This window comes from Coregonus clupeaformis, chromosome 24 (assembly GCF_020615455.1).
Source record: "Coregonus clupeaformis isolate EN_2021a chromosome 24, ASM2061545v1, whole genome shotgun sequence".
Lineage (NCBI taxonomy): Eukaryota > Metazoa > Chordata > Actinopteri > Salmoniformes > Salmonidae > Coregonus > Coregonus clupeaformis.
The window spans coordinates 3,262,339-3,284,697 of record NC_059215.1 but is presented as its reverse complement, the minus strand read 5'-3'; the positions used below and the strand labels follow the sequence as shown (position 1 = coordinate 3,284,697).

At 43.5% G+C, this 22,359-nt stretch overlaps 1 protein-coding gene across 1 annotated transcript; it reads right to left on the bottom strand.

Annotated features, from left to right (window-relative positions):
* Positions 1–847: 847 nt before the first annotated feature.
* On the bottom strand, positions 848–15,124 carry nrgna (neurogranin (protein kinase C substrate, RC3) a). The gene is made up of 3 exons (XM_041844985.2): positions 14,956–15,124; positions 6,081–6,227; positions 848–1,653 (listed from the first exon to the last, which is right to left on the bottom strand). Exons 1-3 carry the CDS (start codon positions 14,968–14,970, stop codon positions 1,633–1,635), a joined length of 183 nt encoding a protein of 60 aa, XP_041700919.1. The 5' UTR covers positions 14,971–15,124; the 3' UTR covers positions 848–1,632.
* Positions 15,125–22,359: the final 7,235 nt, after the last annotated feature.

The following is a 22,359-nucleotide window of genomic DNA, read 5'->3' as shown; positions in this document are numbered from 1 at the left end:
GCATTTGCCCTTTTAGCTGGCGTTAAATATAACTGAGGTTGCTACTGTCAGGAGAGAAGACAGGACGAGATAATTACCACACGCTCCAGTTTCTCTTGTCCTCCCTTTACCATTGTGATTTGTGCATAGTAATTAAAACATGAGAGCTGCTGGTATAAAGTTGCACACAGTGTGTATTAGCTTAGGGAAGGTGCAATGTGTTTGGGAGTGGGTCTTAACATTGCTGTTCTCATGTACATCAGTGGAGGCTGCTGAGGGGAGGATGGCTCATAATAATGGCTGGAACAGAGTAAATGGAATGGCATCAAACACATGGAAACCATGTGTTTGATGTATTTGATACCATTCCACCAATTCTGCACCAGCCATTACCATGAGCCCATCCTCCCCAATTAAGGTGCCACCAACCTCCTGTGATGTACATTCAGTATGTGTGTGTTGGGGGGGGTGTCTATATGTGTGTGTGTGTGTGTGTGTGTGTGTGTGTGTGTGTGTGTGTGTGTGTGTGTGAGTGTGCGTGTGTGTGTGCGTGTGTGTGTGAGAGAGACACGGGGAAATAGAGAGAGATAAAGAGAGACAGTGAGAAAAAAAAGGGGTGGGCGGTCGTGCATACCTTTGTTGCGGTACGAGCCATATCCTCCAAAAAGCTTTCCAAACAGATTAATCCAAACATGCAGTGTAAATGTGTTATTCTGCAAGACTGCACATAGCGAGTGCATTTCACTGTACACATTTTTAACCAGCATCAGTTCTACATGGGAGACACATTTACTAGATTTAAAAGATTGACAGTCACAACACAAGGAAAGGAAATCAAGCTACGGCAAGAAGAAGGTAACAAACTTGCTTCAATCGTTATTCCTCTATTTATTCATTTTTCACAGCAATCAAGCCAGCCAAACACCATACAGACTTTCACACTTAGCAGTTGTCCCTATATATACAGGGACAACCAAAGAAAGAAAGTCAAAGAAAAGAGTAAGTGCAAAGAAAATGGTTCCATTGGGTCTTCCCGCCATAAATAATGAAACATTAACATAAATGAATATGTTACATACTGAGCAGTTCTATCAATTCTACTTCAATCAATTTCACTTTATTAGAGTGACACAAAACACACACATAAAAAAAGTTATTGAACTGTCAGATTAGAAAATGCATACTTTTATATTGTAAAATGTATACGATTATATAGCCAGTTAAGTGAGCACAAACATACATTTCCCCAAATCAACTGTCCACACCTTGCCATTACCTTACCACCTTGCCATTACACTTGCTCTGGAAGGAGCAAAGTCCCACTTCACCCTTCATCAAACATACTTTTCACTTGAGTGCACAAAAAAAAATCATGCTGTGAAATATTATTTTGGGTCAGAGACATCTACCCTGATACTAGTGGAGGAAAGGGAGTGTGTTTGTGAACAAGAGAGTGCGTGTGAGTGTGTGTGTGTTAGAGAGAAGGAGAGAGTTCACTGATCAGTGGGGGTACTCCAAACCTACATCTAGTTAGTTCTATTTGTGTGGTACGGTGACGTTTTTTCTCTTCATGATAAGAGGTCTTGATATTGTAGTAGCGTGTGTGTTTCTGCCAGGATCCACGACCTCACAGTAGAGGCACCTCTCTCTCCTCTACTTCTGCTCCCGTCGCTTCTGAAAAGTATGAACACACATGCATGCACACACACACACACACACACACACACACACACACACACACACACAGCATTACATGGTGGAATGGCAGGATATGAATGGTCCAAACTCATTAGCATAATGATGGTGATCTAAAAGACAGCTTTTAAACGGTTCACTGGATGATGAGAGCATATAACCACCAGTACTTTAGCAAAAAAAAAAAGAAACAAACAAACAAACAAACAAAAGAAAGACAGAAAGCTAGAAAGCTAGAAAGCTAGAAAGAAAGAAAGCTAGAAAGCTAGAAAGAAAGCTAGAAAGCTAGAAAGCTAGAAAGAAAGAAAGAAAGAAAGAAAGAAAGAAAGAAAGAAAGAAAGAAAGAAAGAAAGAAAGAAAGAAAGAAAGAAAGAAAGAAAGAAAGCAAGAAAGCAAGAAAGAAAGAAAGAAAGAAAGAAAGAAAGAAAGAAAGAAAGAAAGAAAGAAAGAAAGAAAGAAAGAAAGAAAGAAAGAAAGAAAGAAAGAAAGAAAGAAAGAAAGAAAGAAAGAAAGAAAGCTTTTTTGAACATGAATGACACAGGTCAATCCTAGATGCGCACATTTAAATCTGTAGTGCTAAAAGTTGTGAGGAGAGGACATTATGACACCAAAAGTGCAGCATGTCCAAAGAAAATGATATACTAAATATCCACTCTATTATAACTAACCATCATGAATGGTGTCTTATCAAATGTTATGAAGTAAATAATATTATGGAAAACTTTCAGACATGATGTTATAACTTAAATTATAGAAAATACTGTATGTGCAAAACTCCTCTTTGTCTTCAAATGTACAGTATGTGACTCAGTGGAGATCTTGCACTCTCATGACATTAACTCGATGCCATCTGTATTATTGCCTAGCAACATGCAATTAAGTCTGCATCGCTCTGAAAGCTTTTTTTCCCCATCCGGGGATTGGGCGATAGGAGGCTGGCTGGGTTACTGATTCCTTGGGGAACACACACAGCAGATGTGTCATGCCCATAGGGGGCACAAGGGCACGTGCCCCCTCATATTTTCCCTGTTTTGGAATTTTTCTGATGTCAAATGAATTATTTTATCATAATTATTTATAAAAGATCTGTCAGATGTATTTTGCAGAGGGTGCACACTGATTGGACCAGGCAAAGAGTACCCCCCCTAGCTGACGGTGATGGGCAGGACTCGCAGGAGGTATATTTGTAAATGAATTTGATCAAGCTATGTAGCCTATTGATTCCTTCTTGATGAATAAATACAATTTTATGAAGTTGGCTTTAGCTAGCCCAGATAGGTTCCCAATCTCCCAACCTCATAACTAGCTACCAAGAAGCCATTTCAGGCTGTCAATCAGGTTAGAGTAGCTAGCTTGTCTAACTATCTTAGCTGGCATGCCTGCTGGCAAGGTTGGTAGATTTACAAAAGCAAGCAATTACTAAATGTATTGAATAAGACTCACATTCCTTTCCAACTTTCACCCAGATTTTAGCAGAGATGCAGAGAAGCATATTTAGTTTATTAGAAAAAAAATTACCACCAGTCAGGAGGATACAGACAGCTTAAGGGGTATGCTTAGATATGCAAAAGATACTTCGTTTAAATGTAATCTGGCAACTTATGATAATCATGATATTTGTGTATTAATTATGATGCCATGATAAGTGCCTGTATTGATGATGTGTGTTATGATCCCATGTACTGTGTTGTAATTTGGATGTAATATCCTAGGCATGTTAGTGCAGTATATTGACATATGTGATTTACAACAGTCAGAATGACACCCTCATTAAAATGACAATTGAACAGAGGTATGCTTAGATAACATATGCAGAAAAATAGACATACTTTTTTTTCATAGAATTAGGCATAATGATTATGGCTCTAGAATGCAGGAAAAAGCAGGTTCAGGTTCTGGAAAAATGCACAATTCTCTAACTTCCACCAATAACTGACTTTGGTGCAGGTCATGTTCTTCACATTACCGTCTCTGGTAAACACATACTATATAAAATCAAAGTTGATTTGTCACTTCAAAATCAAATCAAATCCAATTTTATTTCCCACATGCGCCGAATACAACAGGTGTAGACCTTACAGTGAAATCCTTACTTACAAGCCCTTACCTAACAATGCAGTTTTAAGAAAAATAAGTGTTCACCTCTAAGGATCGGACCCTTTTTTCAATTTTCGCCTTAAATTACATACTCAAATGTAACTGCCTGTAGCTCAGGACCTGAAGCAAGGATATGCATATTCTTGACACCATTTGAAAGGAAACACTTTGAAGCTTGTGGAAATGTGAAATTAATGTAGGAGACTATAACACATTAGATCTGGTAAAAGATAATACAAACAAAAAAACATGCATTGTTTTTTTGTGTTTTTTTGTTTTGTTCATCGTCTTTAAAATGCAAGAGTATGGAAAATGTATGCACTCACTAACTGTAAGTCGCTCTGGATAAGAGTGTCTGCTAAATGACTAAAATGTAAATGTAAATGTAAGAGAAAGTAGTAGTTATAGTTGATAGTTATGCACGTTCAAGTTCTGTTTTTTTGTCTTTTTGGTTGTTTGTCTTACCCCAAAAAATATTTTGCATCTTCAAAGTGGTAGGCATGTTGTGTAAATCAAATGATCCAAACCCCCAAAAATCTATTTTAATTCCAGGTTGTAAGGCAACAAAATAGGAAAAATGCCAAAGGGGGTGAATACTTTCACAAGTCACTGTAACTATAGAGAACATACAAAAATGATATGGTAATACAAAATGTACATTTACACACTCCCAGGAATGTCATACATGATGGATTATTAGCTTATACACTAACTTTCTATCTAGATGGCTGGTGGGTGTGGAGCCAGAGACAGCAGGGGTTCAAACTGTAGAACCCAGTGCCTACATTTGAATATAAAAATTGATTTTATCAAAAAAAACTATGCTACATTTTATCTCTGGGACCCTTAGGATGACAAATCAGAGCAAGATTACTGAATGTAAGTACATTGTTTACCTTCAGAGGTGAATGTATCAAACCAGTTGCCGTGATACGTTTTTTGTTGTTGTGCCCTCTCCTCAAACAATAGCATGGTCTTTTTTCACTGTAATAGCTACTGTAAATTGGACAGTGCAGTTAGATTAACAAGAATTTAAGCTTTCTGCCCATATAAGAAATGTCTATGTCCTGGAAAGTTTGCTGTTACTTACAACAATGCTAATCACATTAGCGCACGTTAGCTCAACTGTCCCGTACACGGGACACCGATCCCGTAGAGGTTAAGTAAAAAATAGATAAGTAAAAAAAAAAAGTTGAATAACAGTAGGGAGGCTATATACAGGGGGTACCAGTACAGAGTCAATGTGCGGGGGCACTGGTTAGTCGAGGTAATTGAGGTAATATGTACATGTGGGTAGAGTTAAAGTGACAGGTGTTTTATACAATAGCCTTCTGTGTGTTCTCTTTTCAACTCCCTCTGCATATCTACAATCAAACGGCATAATTTTCTACATCTCCTTAGCTATCGTACTCTAATTCCACCAGGCATTCCATTGATTTCAAAACTCGGTCCTCCAGAAAGTGGAGAACAACACTTTTGCAGCTCTACTACATGATATCTTTCAAAAAAGCCACGTTAGAAAGGATTACCTACATACTGACCAGCTCATGCTGTAGACAGAAGCCTGCTACATGGCAGACCAATCCGAACTCATCTCTCGACATGTCCAGCCCATCCATTATCTCAGCCAATCATGGCTAGTGGGAAGGTTCCTGTCTCTTTCCATGGCTAAACCAATTAGACTCGTAATTTAACCATTTTATTCGTATATACAGATGGTATACAAGTATGTTATTAAGGCACATGAGAGTTCACATGTTATAGAAGGCATTTCTGCCAAAAAAATAGCATTTTGATAAATAAAGAAAAGTGCCTGATTCAGAGGGGTTGGGTTAAATGCGGAAGACACATTTCAGTTGAATGCATTCAGTTGTACAACTGACTAGGTATCCCCCTTTCCCTTTCTCTCCTGTGAAGTAGCAACATACGCCTATTTTCCTAAACAAGTCACAATTTCGCTACTGAAGGATTAATGACTAGTTTCTCTACCACCTAAATTCTTACAACAATAGTAAATACACACCTAAACCACTGAAGCCCCATTCCTTATAAGAACAACTGTTGAGCCAAAATGGACGCTCAATACACCCTCAGTTTCCCTCCTAAGACCAAAGTTCTTAACCTTATCCCTCTCTCTTACAGCTCTTGTGACAACTTGTACTACACACATACAAATTTCTATCAACATTGTTGATGGCAATTACAGTTTTTATTTCTGATTCTGATTAGGGTTACAAAATTCTGGTAACTTTCCCAGAATTCCCATGGTTACCAGCATTTTGCAAACCTAATTCTGCTAAAGCTCTCACCTCCTCCCTGGGTTTGTCTTCCTTCATTTTCTTGCGAGTCATGTGACCACGGAAGCTGGCCTGGATCTTGGCAGCAGCCTTGTTGGCCTCAGGGTCATCCAAGGGGATGTCCATGATGTCCTCCTCATGGGTCTTGGGACACCCGTCCTGCGGGGGACAAACAACAGTGTTGGGGTCAGTTCCATTTCAATTCAGTCAACTGAAATTCCAATTCATTTTTTAAAATAATTTAAACAAGAAGGCCAATATCAGCTGTTCTTATCCCATTCACTGATTGAATGTTGTACAATGTGAAAGCCAGCCTGGGTGCCAGTCTGTCTCTGCTTTAGCCAAGCCATACAATTGAGGCAATGTGTAATTCTGAATAGAGTAACAGATACCCAGGCTATAAAAAAAGCTATTTTTATTTGGCGAACCAAGTTGTCTATACAGTTGTGGCAAAATATATTGACACCATTGCACTTTCCTTAAGTAATTCCCTATTTCTTCTAAAATAAGTTGAAATTTAAAAATATATATTTTGGTCACCACAACTTGTTATTGCATTTTAAACATTGTAGAACCAATTGTATTTTTCTAAACTTAAGTTTACAATTTAAATTAAACAAATAAGAAGAGTTTATTTCCGAAACGCGATATCCACAAATGTTTTACGTGTTTTTTCCATCAGCTTATGGGTACCTTAATTTGTGTGTAAAATATGACTGTTCTCAGATGTTTTATTCATACTTTTAACATGTGTATGAAAATATGTTTTTTTTGCAAAACACTATACCTTTAGCCATTGTTTAGCTGGAATGGAATGTTAATGTCCTGTACATTTGACTGTGATACAGTGGGGGAAAAAAGTATTTAGTCAGCCACCAATTGTGCAAGTTCTCCCACTTAAAAAGATGAGAGAGGCCTGTAATTTTCATCATAGGTACACGTCAACGATGACAGACAAATTGAGAGAAAAAAATCCAGAAAATCATATTGTAGGATTTTTAATGAATTTATTTGCAAATTATGGTGGAAAATAAGTATTTGGTCACCTACAAACAAGCAAGATTTCTGGCTCTCACAGACCTGTAACTTCTTCTTTAAGAGGCTCCTCTGTCCTCCACTCGTTACCTGTATTAATGGCACCTGTTTGAACTTGTTATCAGTATAAAAGACACCTGTCCACAACCTCAAACAGTCACACTCCAAACTCCACTATGGCCAAGACCAAAGAGCTGTCAAAGGACACCAGAAACAAAATTGTAGACCTGCACCAGGCTGGGAAGACTGAATCTGCAATAGGTAAGCAGCTTGGTTTGAAGAAATCAACTGTGGGAGCAATTATTAGGAAATGGAAGACATACTGATAATCTCCCTCGATCTGGGGCTCCACGCAAGATCTCACCCCGTGGGGTCAAAATGATCAAAAGAACGGTGAGCAAAAATCCCAGAACCACACGGGGGGACCTAGTGAATGACCTGCAGAGAGCTGGGACCAAAGTAACAAAGCCTACCATCAGTAACACACTATGCCGCCAGGGACTCAAATCCTGCAGTTTGAAGTTTGCTAGAGTGCATTTGGATGATCCAGAAGAGGATTGGGAGAATGTCATATGGTCAGATGAAACCAAAATAGAACTTTTTGGTAAAAACTCAACTCGTCGTGTTTGGAGGACAAAGAATGCTGAGTTGCATCCAAAGAACACCATACATACAGTGAAGCATGGGGGTGGAAACATCATGCTTTGGGGCTGTTTTTCTGCAAAGGGACCAGGACGACTGATCCGTGTAAAGGAAAGAATGAATGGGGCCATGTATCGTGAGATTTTGAGTGAAAACCTCCTTCCATCAGCAAGGGCATTGAAGATGAAACGTGGCTGGGTCTTTCAGCATGACAATGATCCCAAACATACCGCCCGGGCAACGAAGGAGTGGCTTCGTAAGAAGCATTTCAAGGTCCTGGAGTGGCCTAGCCAGTCTCCAGATCTCAACCCCATAGAACATCTTTGGAGGGAGTTGAAAGTCTGTGTTGCCCAGCGACAGCCCCAAAACATCACTGCTCTAGAGGAGATCTGCATGGAGGAATGGGCCAGAATACCAGCAACAGTGTGTGAAAACCTTGTGAAGACTTACAGAAAACATTTGACCTGTGTCATTGCCAACAAAGGGTATAAACAAAGTATTGAGAAACTTTTGTTATTGACCAAATACTTATTTTCCACCATAATTTGCAAATAAATTCATTAAAAATCCTACAATGTGATTTTCTGGATTTTTTTTTCTCATTTTGTCTGTCATAGTTGACGTGTACCTATGATGAAAATTACAGGCCTCTCTCATCTTTTTAAGTGGGAGAACTTGCACAATTGGTGGCTGACTAAATACTTTTTTTCCCCACTGTATGTGGTTGTCTCACCTAGCTATCTTAAGATGAATGCACTTACTGTACAGTGGCTTGCGAAAGTATTCACCCCCTTGGCATTTTTCCTATTTTGTTGCCTTACAACCTGAAATTAAAATGGATTTTTGGGGGGTTTGTATCATTTGATTTACACAACATGCCTACCACTTTGAAGATGCAAAATATTTTTGCTTGTGAAACAAACAAGAAAAAAGACAAAGAAAACAGAAAACTTGAGCGTGCATAACTATTCATCCCCCCAAGGTCAATACTTTGTAGAGCCACCTTTTGCAGCAATTACAGCTGCAAGTCTCTTGGGGTATGTCTCTATAAGTTTGGCACATCTAGCCACTGGGATTTTTGTCCATTCTTCAAGGCAAAACTGCTCCAGCTCCTTCAAGTTGGATGGGTTCCGCTGGTGTCCAGCAATCTTTAAGTCATACCACAGATTCTCAATTGGATTGAGGTCTGGGCTTTGACTAGGCCATTCCAAGACATTTAAATGTTTCCCCTTAAATCACTTGAGTGTTGCTTTGGCAGTATGCTTAGTGTCATTGTCCTGTTGGAAGGTGAACCTCCGTCCCAGTCTCAAATCTCTGGAAGACTGAAACAGGTTTCCCTCATCCATCATTCCTTCAGTTCTGACCAGTTTCCCAGTCCCTGCCGATGAAAAACATCCCCACAGCATGATGCTGCCATCACCATGCTTCACTGTGGGGATGGTGTTCTCGGGGTGATGAGAGGTATTGGGTTTGCGCCAGACATAGCGTTTTCCTTGATGGCCAAAAAGCTCAATTTTAGTCTCATCTGACCAGAGGACCTTCTTCCATATGTTTGGGGAGTCTCCCACATGCCTTTTGGCGAAAACCAAACGTGTTTGCTTATTTTTTTCTTTAAGCAATGGCTTTATTCTGGCCACTCTTCAGTAAAGGCCAGCTCTGTGGAATGTACGGCTTAAAGTGGTCCTATGGACAGATACTCCAATCTCCGCTGTGGAGCTTTGCAGCTCCTTCAGGGTTATCTTTGGTCTCTTTGTTGCCTCTCTGATTAATGCCCTCCTTGCCTGGTCCATGTGTTTTGGTGGGCGGCCCTCTCTTGGCAGGTTTGTTGTGGTGCCATATTCTTTAAATTTTTTAAAGAATGGATTTAAGGGTGCTCCGTGGGATGTTCAAAGTTTCAGATATTTTTTTATAACCCAACCCTGATCTGTACTTCTCCACAACTTTGTCCCTGACCTATTTGGAGAGCTCCTTGGTCTTCGTGGTGCCGCTTGCTTGGTGGTGCCCCTTGCTTAGTGGTGTTGCAGACTCTAGGGCCTTTCAGAACAGGTGTATATATACTGAGATCATGTGACAGATCATGTGACACTTAGATTGCACATAGGTGGACTTTATTTAACTAATTATGTGACTTCTGAAGGTAATTGGTTGCACCAGATCTTATTTAGGGGCTTCATAGCAAAGGGTGTGAATACATATGCATGCACCACTTTTCCGTTATACATTTTTTTCATTTCACTTCACCAATTTGGACTATTTTGTGTATGTCCATTACATGAAATCCAAATAAAAATCCATTTAAATTAGAGGTTGTAATGCAACAAAATTGGAAAAACGCCAAGGGGGATGAATACTTTTGCAAGGCACTGTAAATCGCTCTGGATAAGAGCATCTGCTAAATGACTAAAATGTAATACATACAGATCTAATATTACTGTATTAACTATTGATGCCACAAATTTATCATTTGCACAGTTCTTAAATTTTTTTAAATTTTACTGCGTAAAACCAAGCAGTACTAGGTGAGGCAGATATATAGCATTTAGCAAAAAAACATGATTATTTATCTTTCTGAAATGAAACCATCGTGATAGATTTTAAACAAATACATGGATGTCATTGAACAACCCCATGCCATGTTTAGATAGTGAAAAAACACACCAATCTCTTTCACAACTTTTTTAAACAACAAAAGCAAATTTTCCAACATTTCTGAAAATGGATATATAGCGTTTTGGAATGAAACTCTTCATAAAGACAAATTATTGGCACCCCAGAGCTAGTATTTGGTTTCACAGCCATCGGCCAAGATAACTGCAGACAAACGCTTCTTGTAACCATCAACGCGCTTGCTGCACCTTTCTACTGGCCATTTTCTTAGCAGCAAACTGCTCTGATTCTTCAATGTTTGAGGGGTGCCCTCCACCAACTGCTGTTTTCAGATCGCGCCATAGGTTTTGGATGTGATTCAGATCTGGACTCTTCACTGGTCACTCCAGAACAGTCCAGCATCTCATCTTGAACCATTCCTGGGTATTTTTTATGTGTGATTTGGGTCGTTGTCCTGTTGGAATACCCACAACCTTCAATTGAGACTAAACTTTTTGACAACCCTACAGCGTTATCAACCCTCCCCCATCTTTGATTGTAGGGAAGGTGTTCTTTTCATTGAATGCTTCATTTGGTCGTCAGTAAACACAGCGCTAATATGTATTGCCAAAGAGTTCTAATTTAGTTTCATTGGTCCACAGAACATTTCCCCCAGGATTTAGGCTTGTTTAGGTGGGTTTATGAGAAGTTCAATCACGCTTTCTTGTGTCTCCTTCAGCAGTGGGGTATTCCAATGTTTACCAATGACCAAATGAAGCATTGAAAGAATATAACACCCTCCCCACAATTAAACATGGGGGAGGTTTGATAATGCTGTGGGGTTGCTTTGCTGCCTCTGGTACTGGGGGCCTTGAATATGTGCAAGACATCATGAAATAAGCAGATTATCAAGGTGTTTTAGAGTGTAAAGTTCAAACCTGTGTCCAAAAACTCTGCTGAAGGTTGTGGGTCTTCCAGCACAGCAGGGCAACCTTAAACACATATCAAAAGCATCTTGGAATGGTTCAAGATGAAATGCTGGACTGTTCTGGAGTGGACAGCGAAGAGTCCAGATCTGAATCATATCCATAACCTATGGCGAGAACTGAAAACAGATGTTGGTGGAGGGCACCCCTCAAATATTGAAGAATTAAAGCAATTTGCTGCTGAAGAGTGGGCCAAATTGCCAGTAGAAAGGTGCAGCAAGCTCATTGATGGCTAGCAGAAGCATTTGTTCGCAGTTATCTTGGCCAAAGGCTGTGCATCCAAGTACTAGCTCCTGGGTGCCAATAATTCAGTCCATGTCATTTGTCTTTAATTTCTAAATTAAAATAGTAAACTTAAGTTTACAAAAATAACATTGGTTCTGAAATGTTGAAAATACAATAACAAAGTATAGAGACAAAAAGTTGTTTTGTAATTTCTGCTTATTTTAGAAGAAATAGGGAATTATTTAAGTAAAGGTTCTGATATATTTGGCCGCAACTGTATCTGCCTAGGGCAGCTGTAACTTACTGTAGTAATCTATAAAGACAGCTGATAAACGTTTAGGTTGCTATCTAGCTATGATAAGACGGTGTGATGGTCCGATATTGAAAGTTTGAATATGTATGATCTGCATGAAGGAGAATTGGGCATGAAGTATGGCTATGAGTCAAGTGGACCAAATATTCTACTCCATGTAATGAGGTATAATTTCCAAACACTTTGATACAAATGAAAGTGGAGCACAAATGGTGCTCAGAATTTACTTAAAATAGAAAATAAAATAGAAAAGACATCAGAGTGACAAGGGCTAGAACACAGTATTGGTATAGTATACCAGTAGATAGGTTATCACAGATACCTGCTTATCAACTTGTAATGATTATTCTGCACATGTAAAATATGAGTTATTCAACGTTAATAACCTCTACCCTAAAATATATATAAAAAACAAAATACTAATATGTCAATTTATCATTCCATTCAAATAACATAGAGTGACATGAAACATTGTACCGTCAAATCATTGCGGAGCGGATAAACAGACTGTCTCATAGTGCGTTGTTCACCTCTAAGGAATATGCTAAGGAACAGAATCCCTCATGCTTTGTTTATAAGCACACTAGCCTCCTGTGCTCTGTCTGTGCCTCTCCACCCAGGTCCTATGGGAACTTCAGTTTCCGTCAGCACATCTATTTCCTCTTGGCTGTTAGGGGATGCTACGTCCCAAATGGCATCCTATTCCCTATATAGTGCACTACTTTTGACCAGAGCCCTGGTCAAAAGTAGTGCACTATATAGGGAATAGGGTGCCATTTTGGACATAACTGATGTTTCAGTGTCAGGGAATCAGAGGCCAGAAGACTTTCTCGTACAATGAGGCTTGCTAGACATGAAGGTAGTTTAGTGAAATGAAACTATACATGAGTTTCATGTACTATAACTAAGCCGAGGAAACCAAGGGTATGTTATACAACAAGTGTGGCCTAAACTATCTGACTTTTGCAGAGGCAAATCGGTAGACCACTCTAGTGGGTGATGTTTCCTTTTCTTGATATTGGCCTCCAACTCTTTACTTAAAGACAAATGATATAATGCATTATGGTGCATTAATAATGCATAAGCATTATGCATTATTGACATGAGCACATATGACCCCTTATGATGTCTTAGCATTATTTCACAATAATCCTGAATAATCAGCCATATTGAGTAAGGCATAGCATGTCATGACTGCGTAATTAAACATGATAAGGATTCATACATACTTACAACAAGTAATAATGCATTATACCTGTTGACCTGAGTTATTTCAATTATGTGGTAACATAACCAAAACCAAAGACGAGAGAGTTATTTGAGTAGTGGTTATCACTGAAATATATCGGTGGCAGTTACATTTGCCAAGAACCATTGTTCACTTAACAAACACATATCTTAGGGTATACTATGAATGGAAACAAGAGATTGAAGAGGGCATATTTAAGTTGAGTGTCACCCCATCTCTTTTCAATATTTCAATAGAATGCTATAGGGTGGAAACACAACAAAAGATGTACACTAGCTAAAAAAAATCCAAGCTCTGTGTCAATATATACACTTTTAATGTAATGATCAATCATTGTCCAAGTCATCTCTGACATTATGGATCTTCAAACTATGCAGGTCAGATGACTGTTGAGAGTTAGTATGCAAATGACCATCTGTCTACTCAGTCACAAGCAAGTCTTCAAATTATACACAGATAATGGCTGTTTCTTGAAAACTCGAAAGTCTAGGGTCCTCCCAAAAACACACAACCTTCAAGCCCAGGCAGTTCAGTAAGGATGAGTTGTGTAGCGCACCAACTGGTGCTATCCATACCAGATTTTTTTTTAAGCCAAACATTTTGCAAGAAATCCTCCACCCCTACTGAATATATCTATCTCCCTTTGCCTAAGTCCCAATAGAATAAGTTGTCTATGTTGGATTGCTTTTGAACATCTCATTTTCTAAAATGATTCACAGAGTCCAATTCAGTGAGTACAACGTGGTCTCAGGGCAATTCGTATTATTCTGTATGTAAATCTGAGACACTCCATTTAGTGTGATATATTATGTTACGTTAGGTTATATTATGAATGGAATAGCGGTCATAAATTATGTGAATTATAGGACGTATAGTATCTTACGTCCTACTCAGTTACACAATAGCATACGAATTGGATGATGTACCTACTTATATATCTTGGAAGACATATTGTATTACTCTGTATTTCTGAGACCAGGTTGCTTGGTCAAATATCATTTTAACTTAGTCAGAATAATTTTGTCAGAATAATTTTGAAATCATAAGACATTATAAGGTGTCATGCATGCTTATGACAAGTCATACGATGCATTATAATCGTGTTATAATGCATTATACCTGCATTATCGCACAAACCAGTCATTGGAGTAGGCCTACAGGTAATACAGTATGTCCTCATTCTTTCCTGAGTGATTTGCACGCGCCTATGCTTATTATACTAAAGGTCAATAAGCTCCCCACAAGATCTTTTCACGACCCCCAATCAAATTTTGTCACTTCTCATCCAATCTTTCCAATAATTATCAAGCAAATGAACATTGGACTGAAAATGACATACAGCTGAAACCACAGTTGACTAAAACAGTACAAAAACAGTTGAGAATGTAAAATAAATACATCTGAGGAGTTAAACACATCTGTCAACAGTTCTATGCACATTTGATATTAAAATAATCACATAATGCCAGTCTGAGCCTGCAGCTGCTCTCACACCTCCATGATTAGCAGGCTAGCCCAGCCAAATAATTACATGGTCTCATTATTGTCTCTACATGGATCCAAATGTATGGTGCAATTTTGCGTTGAGTCACAGGTCAGCTTATGTTTTTGAGAGCAAAAACACATTGATTTTGGAACGTCAATTTTGTTGGACTAAACTGTGCCTGAATGCCAGAATGTTGTTTTATCAGATTTATTTAGGACTACTATATCCATTATTTAAACTTGTCTCCCGTTATTTTCATAATGAAATACATCTAACAAAGTAGCCTAAAACATAAGAAATAAAGTTCAACATTTAAAATGCTTGCACTTCATAATTTTGACAAAATAGCCTAGATCGATACTTACATTTCGACATTCCATTGCGAGAGAATGGAAAAGAAAAATCCTATATAGAAACGTAAAGTTCCCTTTTCAGAGTTTTTGGTTGATATTTATGAACAATCCCCGTCTCCCTTCGTGCGCTTCTCTCCGGTACCTCTTCTACTCCTGTATGGCAGTACCTGTGTGAAGCTAGCCACAATAAGGTTTAGCCATCAAAATAAAAGTCCCCCATTGAAAGTGATTCAAACCGGTACAGTAGCCTACGCACATCGGGATTCATTCCCCAATCAGCTGATAGCATTGCAGGCACGACCTCTGACGTTCTTCCTTGCTCTACCCTCAGAAATCACAAAACAGAACATTACAAAAGTAAGAAAAAGTTGTGGTTATGACTAATTAAAAGCATTGATGGGAATATCACATATGAACAGAAAATATCTATTGTAGAATTAATTATCCCTCATAATCCTTATAATATGACATACTCATAGCCTATTAACAAGTGATTGCCAAATACAGTGCATTCGGAAAGTATTCAGACCCCTTCACTTTCTCCACATTTTGTTACATTACAGCCTTATTCTAAAATGTTCCCTCATCAATCTACACACAATACCCCATAATGAAAAACAGAAATACCTTATTTATAAGCAAAAATAAGTTTTTAGAAATTGTAGCTAATTTATTAAAAATAAAAAACTGAAATATTACATTTACATAAGTTATCAGACTCTTTATTCAGTACTTTGTTGAAGCACCTTTGGCAGCGATTACAGCCTAGAGTCATCTTGGGTATGACGCTACAAGCTTGACACACCTGTATTTGAGTTTCTCCCATTCTTCTCTGCAGATCCACTCAAGCTCTGTCAGGTTGTCTTGGCTGTGTTCTTAGAGTCGTTGTCCTGTTGGAAGGTGAACCTTCGCCCCAGTCTGAGGTCCTGTGCGCTCTGGAGCAGGTTTTCATCAAGAATCTCTCTGTACTTTTCTCCGTTAATCTTTCTCTCAATCCTGACTAGTCTCCCAGTCCCTGCCGCTGAAAAACATCCCCACAGCATGATGCTGCCACCACCATGTTTCACCGTAGGTATGGTGCCAGGTTTCCTCCAGACGTGACGCTTGGCATTCAGGCCAAAGAGTTCAATCTTGGTTTCATCAGACCAAAGAATCTTGTTTCACATTGTCTGAGAGTCCTTTAGGTGCCTTTTGGCAAACTCCAAGCGGGCTGTCATGTGCCTTTTACTGAGGAGTGGCTTCCGTCTAGCCACTCTACAATAAAGGCCTGATTGGGGGAGTGCTGCAGAGATGGTTGTCCTTCTGGAAGGTTCTCCAATCTCCACAGAGGAACTCTGGAGCTCTGTCAGAGTGACCATCGGGTTCTTGGTCACCTCCATAAACAAGGCCCTTCTCCCGCGATTTCTCAGTTTGGCCAGGCAGCCAGCTCTAGGAAGAGTCTTGGTGGTTCCAAACTTCTTCCATTTAAGAATGATGGAGGTCACTGTGTTCTTGGGGACCTTCAATGCTGCAGACATTTTTTGGTACCCTTCCCCAGATCTGTGCCTCGGAACTCTACGGACAATTCCTTCGACCTCATGGCTTGGTTTTCTGCTCTGACAATCACTGTCAACTGTGGGACCTTATATAGACAGGTGTGTGCCTTTCCAAATCATGTCCAATCAATTCAATTTACCACAGGTGGACTCCAATCAAGATGTAGAAACATCTCAAGGATGATCAATGGAAACAGGATGCACCTGAGCTCAATTTCAAGTCTCATAGCAAAGGGTCTGAATACTTATATAAATAAGGTATTTCTGTTTTTCATTATGGGGTATTGTGTGTAGATTGATGAGCAAAAGAATGTATTTTGTCACGGTTCAGACAGACGACAAGAGGACCACAATTGCGTCACACCAGAAAGTTTATTAAAACTTAAGGGAAAAGGGAAGTAGGGAGTGAGTGAAGGCTCCAGGGGTTATCCCGTCCAATGTGCTGGGTCTGTGCCCCCCCCCAGTGGCAGCGGTGCGTCCGATGACGCCGGTGGTTGGTGGTCCAGAAGTCCGGGGTCGAAGAGTAGTCAGAGTCGTAATGGCAGAAAGCAGGTCTGGTTTTCCTGGGGCAGAAGAGTATCCAAGAATCAGGCAGGTCCGGGGGTCACAAAACAAGGGTGAGCCAGAAGCGCGAGCACACACGGTTCCGGGTGTGAGCTTTGCAGACGATCTGACAAAGGAGAGCTGAGAGACGGGACTTTAAATACTGGGAGAGGTTAGTGGGTAATGCAGCGCAGCTGGCAGAGTAATTAGAGCCGAGCAGAGCAGGGACAGGTGGAGCTCGTTGGGCTGAGTAGAGAGAGAGAGATGAGCAGAGTGGAAGATAGTGGAAACACATTAAGGTGGTAACCCGGTGGAGTGAGAGGGCTCATGACAGAACCCCCCCAAGGGACGGCCCCAGAAGTCCCAAGAGCAACACCACGCCGGGCGGGAGGAGGGGGGCCGGAGGAGGGCTAGAACTCCTCCGAACGGTCCGAGCGAACGCCCTCATCCTCGGAGGAAGCCGGAGGGCCGTGGTCGGGAGATGGGACAGGTCCCGAGACAGGATCAGGCACAGGACAGGAAGCCGAGCGGGCAGGACGGTTAGGGGATCCCTCTGGGGGCGGCCCCTACGGATTGCAGGTTGATCAGGATGCCGTTGGTGGAAGGCGGTGATGAGAGTCCTATCCACAATCCGACTAGCTGGCACCCAGGTCCTTTCCTCAGGTCCATAGCCCTCCCAGTCAATGAGGTACTGGAGACCCCTACCCCTCCGTCTGGACCGAAGCAGGCGGCGGACGGTGTAAACCAGACCACCATCGGCGAGCCGTGGAGGAGGAGGACAAGGCGCAGCAGGGACCAGCGGACTCTCATGAATGGGCTTAATCTTAGACACATGGAAAGTGGGGTGCACCCTCATGGAATTAGGCAGTTGGAGCCGGACAGCAGTTGGGCTAATCACTCTTATGATAGGGAATGGGCCAATGAACCGAGGTGCCAACTTCTGCGACTCCACCCTGAGTGGCAGGTTCCTTGACGACAACCACACCCTTTGACCAACATGGTAGGTGGGAGCAGGGATTCTCCGACCGGTTGGCCCCGGTAGTGTAGCTGGCAACGGATCTGAGAAGTGTGGCTCGGGCCTGTGACCAGGTGCGGCGACATCGACGGGCAACGCAAGTGCAGATGGGCAAGTAACCTCCCCTTCCTGACTGGCAAATAGAGGAGGCTGGTATCCATAAACACATTGGAAAGGGGACATACCGATGGCAGAGCAGGTCAGAGAATTGTGTGCGTACTCCACCCATGTCAATTGCTGCGACCAGGAGTGGGGGTTGCGTGAAGTCATGCATCGCAGTGCCTTCTCGAGCTCTGATTTGCCCGCTCTGACTGCCCATTGGATTGGGGATGGAATCCGGAAGTCAGACTGACTGTGGCTCCCAGCAGGTGACAGAACTCCTTCCAAAAAGCGGAGGAGAATTGTGGACCACGGTCAGAAACTACATCCTTTGGCAGTCCGTGGATCCGGAAGACATGTTCCAGGACCACCTGGGCGGTCTCCTTGGCGGTTGGGAGCTTGGGGAGGGGAATGAAGTGTGCCATCTTGCTGAATCGGTCAACTATGGTGAGAATGACGGTCTTGCCCCTTGAAGGGGGCAGCCCTGTGACAAAGTCAAGGGCGATGTGAGACCAGGGACGTCTGGGCACAGGCAGGGGCTGCAGCAATCCGGCTGGGGGCTGGCAGGACGACTTGTGTTGGTTGCAGATGGGGCAGGCTTGGACGAATTCCCGTACATCCTTTCTCAGAGCGGGCCACCAGAACCTCTGGGCGAGCAGGTTGTAAGTGCGGGTGGAGCCAGGGTGACAAGCTAGGCGGGAGTCATGTCCCCACTGAACGACCTGGGACCTTAGGTTTTCGGGGACAAAAAGGGCGGTCAGCTGGGCAAGTGCTGGGACCGGGCTGGTTACGGAGAGCTTCCAGCACCTGTTCCTCAACAGCCCAGGTCAGAGCTGCTACGATGCAGGGACTTGGCAGAATCGACACAGGATCCTTGGAGGGGTTGTCATCCTTCTGGAATTGACGGAGAGGGCGTCTGGCTTGGTGTTGCGTGATCCAGGCCGGTATGACAGAGTGAAATTAAACCTGGTGAAGAACAGGGCCCAGCGGGACTGCCTGGAGTTCAACCGTTTGGCCGTGCGGATGTACTCCAAGTTCTTATGATCGGTCCAAACGAGAAATGGAGTGGTGGACCCCTCCAGCCAGTGACGCCACTCCTCCAAGGCAAGCTTCACAGCCAGCAGCTCTCGGTTCCCTATGTCGTAATTGCACTCAGAGGGGGACAACCGACGTGAGAAAAAGGCACAGGGATGGAGCTTCCTATCCTCCGCAGCCCACTGAGAAATCACAGCACCAACTCCCACATCCGAGGTCCACCTCCACAATGAATTGCCGGTCCACGTCAGGCATCTGGAGGATGGGAGCGGAGGTGAACCTTACCTTGAGGGTACTGAAGGCCTTGTCGGCTGCTGGGGTCCAGGTGAAGGGGTTGCTTGGTGCTGGTTAGAGCAGTGAGAGGGGCAGCAACGGTACTGTAGTTCCGGATAAACTTTCTATAGAAGTTAGCAAACCCCAGAAACTGTTGCAGCTTCTTTCTGTTCTCCGGAACTGGCCATGACGTGACTGCTGATACTTTGGCAGGATCCATTTGGATACTTCCCTCTGCCACTATGTACCCCAGGAAGGCCACTGTCTTGACGTGAAACTCACACTTCTCTGCCTTGGCGTAGAGGAATTCTCCAGAAGACGATGAAGGACTTGCTGGACATGGCGGGTGTGTTCAGACAGGTTTCTGGAGTAGATTAAGATGTCATCCAGGTAAACGAAGACAAACTTGTTTAACATGTCCCGCAGTACATCATTCACTAGAGCCTGGAACACAGCAGGAGCATTGGTGAGGCCAAAAGGCATAACCAGATACTCGTAGTGGCCTGTTGGTGTATTGAATGCGGTCTTCCATTCATCTCCCTCCCGGATCCGCACTAGGTGGTAAGCGTTTCTGAGATCCAACTTGGTAAAAACAGTGGCTCCCTGGAGCAACTCAAAAGCAGAGGTGAGCAGAGGGGGAGGGTAACGGTTTTTCACTGTGATGTCGTTGAGTCCCCTGTAGTCGATGCAGGGGCGAAGAGATCCGTCCCTCTTCCCCACAAAGAAGAAGCCAGCACCAGCCGGAGATGAAGATGAACGGATCAATCCTGTGGACAGAGAGTCATTGATGTAGTCCTCCATGGACCTTCTTTCAGGAGCAGACAACGAATAAAGACGGCCCCTTGGAGGGGCTGTTCCAGGGAGGAGGTCGATGGCACAGTCGTACGGTCGGTGAGGGGGCAGAGATGTGGCTCTTGCTTTGTTAAACACTTCTCTGAGACCATGGTAGCATTCTGGGACATGGGAGAGGTCAGGGCGGAGTTAGTAGGTACTGGCCGAGGGGGTAGTGCGGCAGCAAGCAGGCAGGTTCGGTGGCAGTCCTCTCCCCACTCCCTGATCACCCCGGTCACCCAGTCGAGCTGAGGGTCTGTGCCGGGCGGAGCCATGGGTAACCCAGGATGAGGGGTTGGCCTGGAGAGGGGAGCAGGTGAAACTGGATAGTTTCTTGATGGTTTCCGGACAGACCCATCAAGACCGGGGCCGTGACATGAGTGACCGATCCGAGTAAGTGTCCGTCCAGTGCCCGGGCAGGAATAGGAGGTGTCAAACGGAGGTTCTCCAGTCCCAGTTGGCGTGCCAGCTTGATGTCCATTATGTTGGCTTCGGCGCCAGAATCCACCAGAGCAGCCAGGGTGTGAGTAGAGTCAGAGAGGCGGAGGTGAACTTGCAGCAAGGGGTTTGCGGTCGGAGGACTGGATGGTCATTGAGCTCAACCGGACTCCCCTATGCCCGGTGAGCTTCGGCTTTTAAAGGGCAGGTTACCACACGATGTCCATCACCTCCACAATAGAGGCAGAGGTTTGAGGTGAGCGGCGCTGGCGCTCTGCAGGAGTGAGAGAGGCTCGCCCAATCTCCATAGGCTCAGACTGATCAAGCTGACTTGGGTGAGTGGCAGTAGCTGACAGGAGCCCAGTCGGATCTCTCCGAATGCCGGTAGTTGGTGGACCTTGGCGCCCCCTCTCACGACGACGGGTCTGTATCCTTCTGTCGATCCGGACAGTCAGTGCGATGGCTTCATCAAGAGTGGAAGGCAGTTCATGGGAGACCAACTCGTCCTTGATATAGTCAGCCAAGCTATGGAAGAACGCGTCCCACCAACGATGGTGTGTTCCAAGAACTTCGTCTTGCCAGGGTTCGGAAGTCGATGGAATGGTCTGCGACTGTACGTCTGCCTTGTCGAATACTGAACAGTTCACGAGACGCCTCTGCGGTTGGTGAATCCAGGTCAAACACCTTCAGCATCTCCTCAGCAAACAGGTCGAAGGTTGCACATGCGGGGGTTTGACGTTCGAACTCTGCTGTTCCCCAGAGTCGAGCTCGGCCCGTCAGGTGAGTGATGGCATACCCGACCCTAGCCCCCTCTGTGGCGAAGGTCCTTGGCTGCAAGGAGAACTGAAGTCGGCAGCTAGTCAGGAATGGCCGGACCTGGGTAGAATCGCCGTTGAACCGCTCGGGGTTTCCAATCTTGGGTTCCGGGGCAGCGGCTGAAATGACCGGGGCAGGTGACTCGGAGGCAGGGCTGGTGGGCAGACTGGCTGGGGTAAGGTTGGTGAGGAGTTGGATGATCCTGGCGAGTTGTTGTTGCTGCTGCTGGGACTGCTGCTGGTGCTGCTGGAACTGCTGATGCTGTTGGTGGCCGACCTGAAGCAGAGAGGTGATGTCGCCGCTCATGCGGCCTAGCTCTCTCTCAGTGTGTTCCAGGCGTAGCATGGCGGTGGGTTGCTCAGGTTCTTCGGTTTCCATGTCGGGGAAGTGTGCGCTGAGTCCATGATGGGTCAGATCGTACTGTCACGGTTCAGACAGACGACAAGAGGACCACAATTGCGTCACACCAGAAAGTTTATTAAAACTTAAGGGAAAAGGGAAGTAGGGAGTGAGTGAAGGCTCCAGGGTTATCCCGTCCAATGTGCTGGGTCTGTGCCCCCCCAGTGGCAGCGGTGCGTCCGATGACGCCCGGTGGTTGGTGGTCCAGAAGTCCGGGGGTCGAAGAGTAGTCAGGAGTCGTAATGGCAGAAAGCAGGTCTGGTTTTCCTGGGGCAGAAGAGTATCCAAGAATCAGGCAGGTCCGGGGTCACAAAACAAGGGTGAGCCAGAAGCGCGAGCACACAGGTTCGGGTGTGAGCTTTGCAGACGATCTGACAAAGGAGAGCTGAGAGACGGGACTTTAAATACTGGGAGAGGTTAGTGGGTAATGCA

Coding starts and splice junctions, on each gene's coding strand:
- nrgna (XM_041844985.2), bottom strand. Junction 1,654..6,080: donor AAGACAAACCCAGGGAGGAG/GTGAGAGCTTTA, acceptor CATACTTTTCAG/AAGCGACGGGAGCAGAAGTA.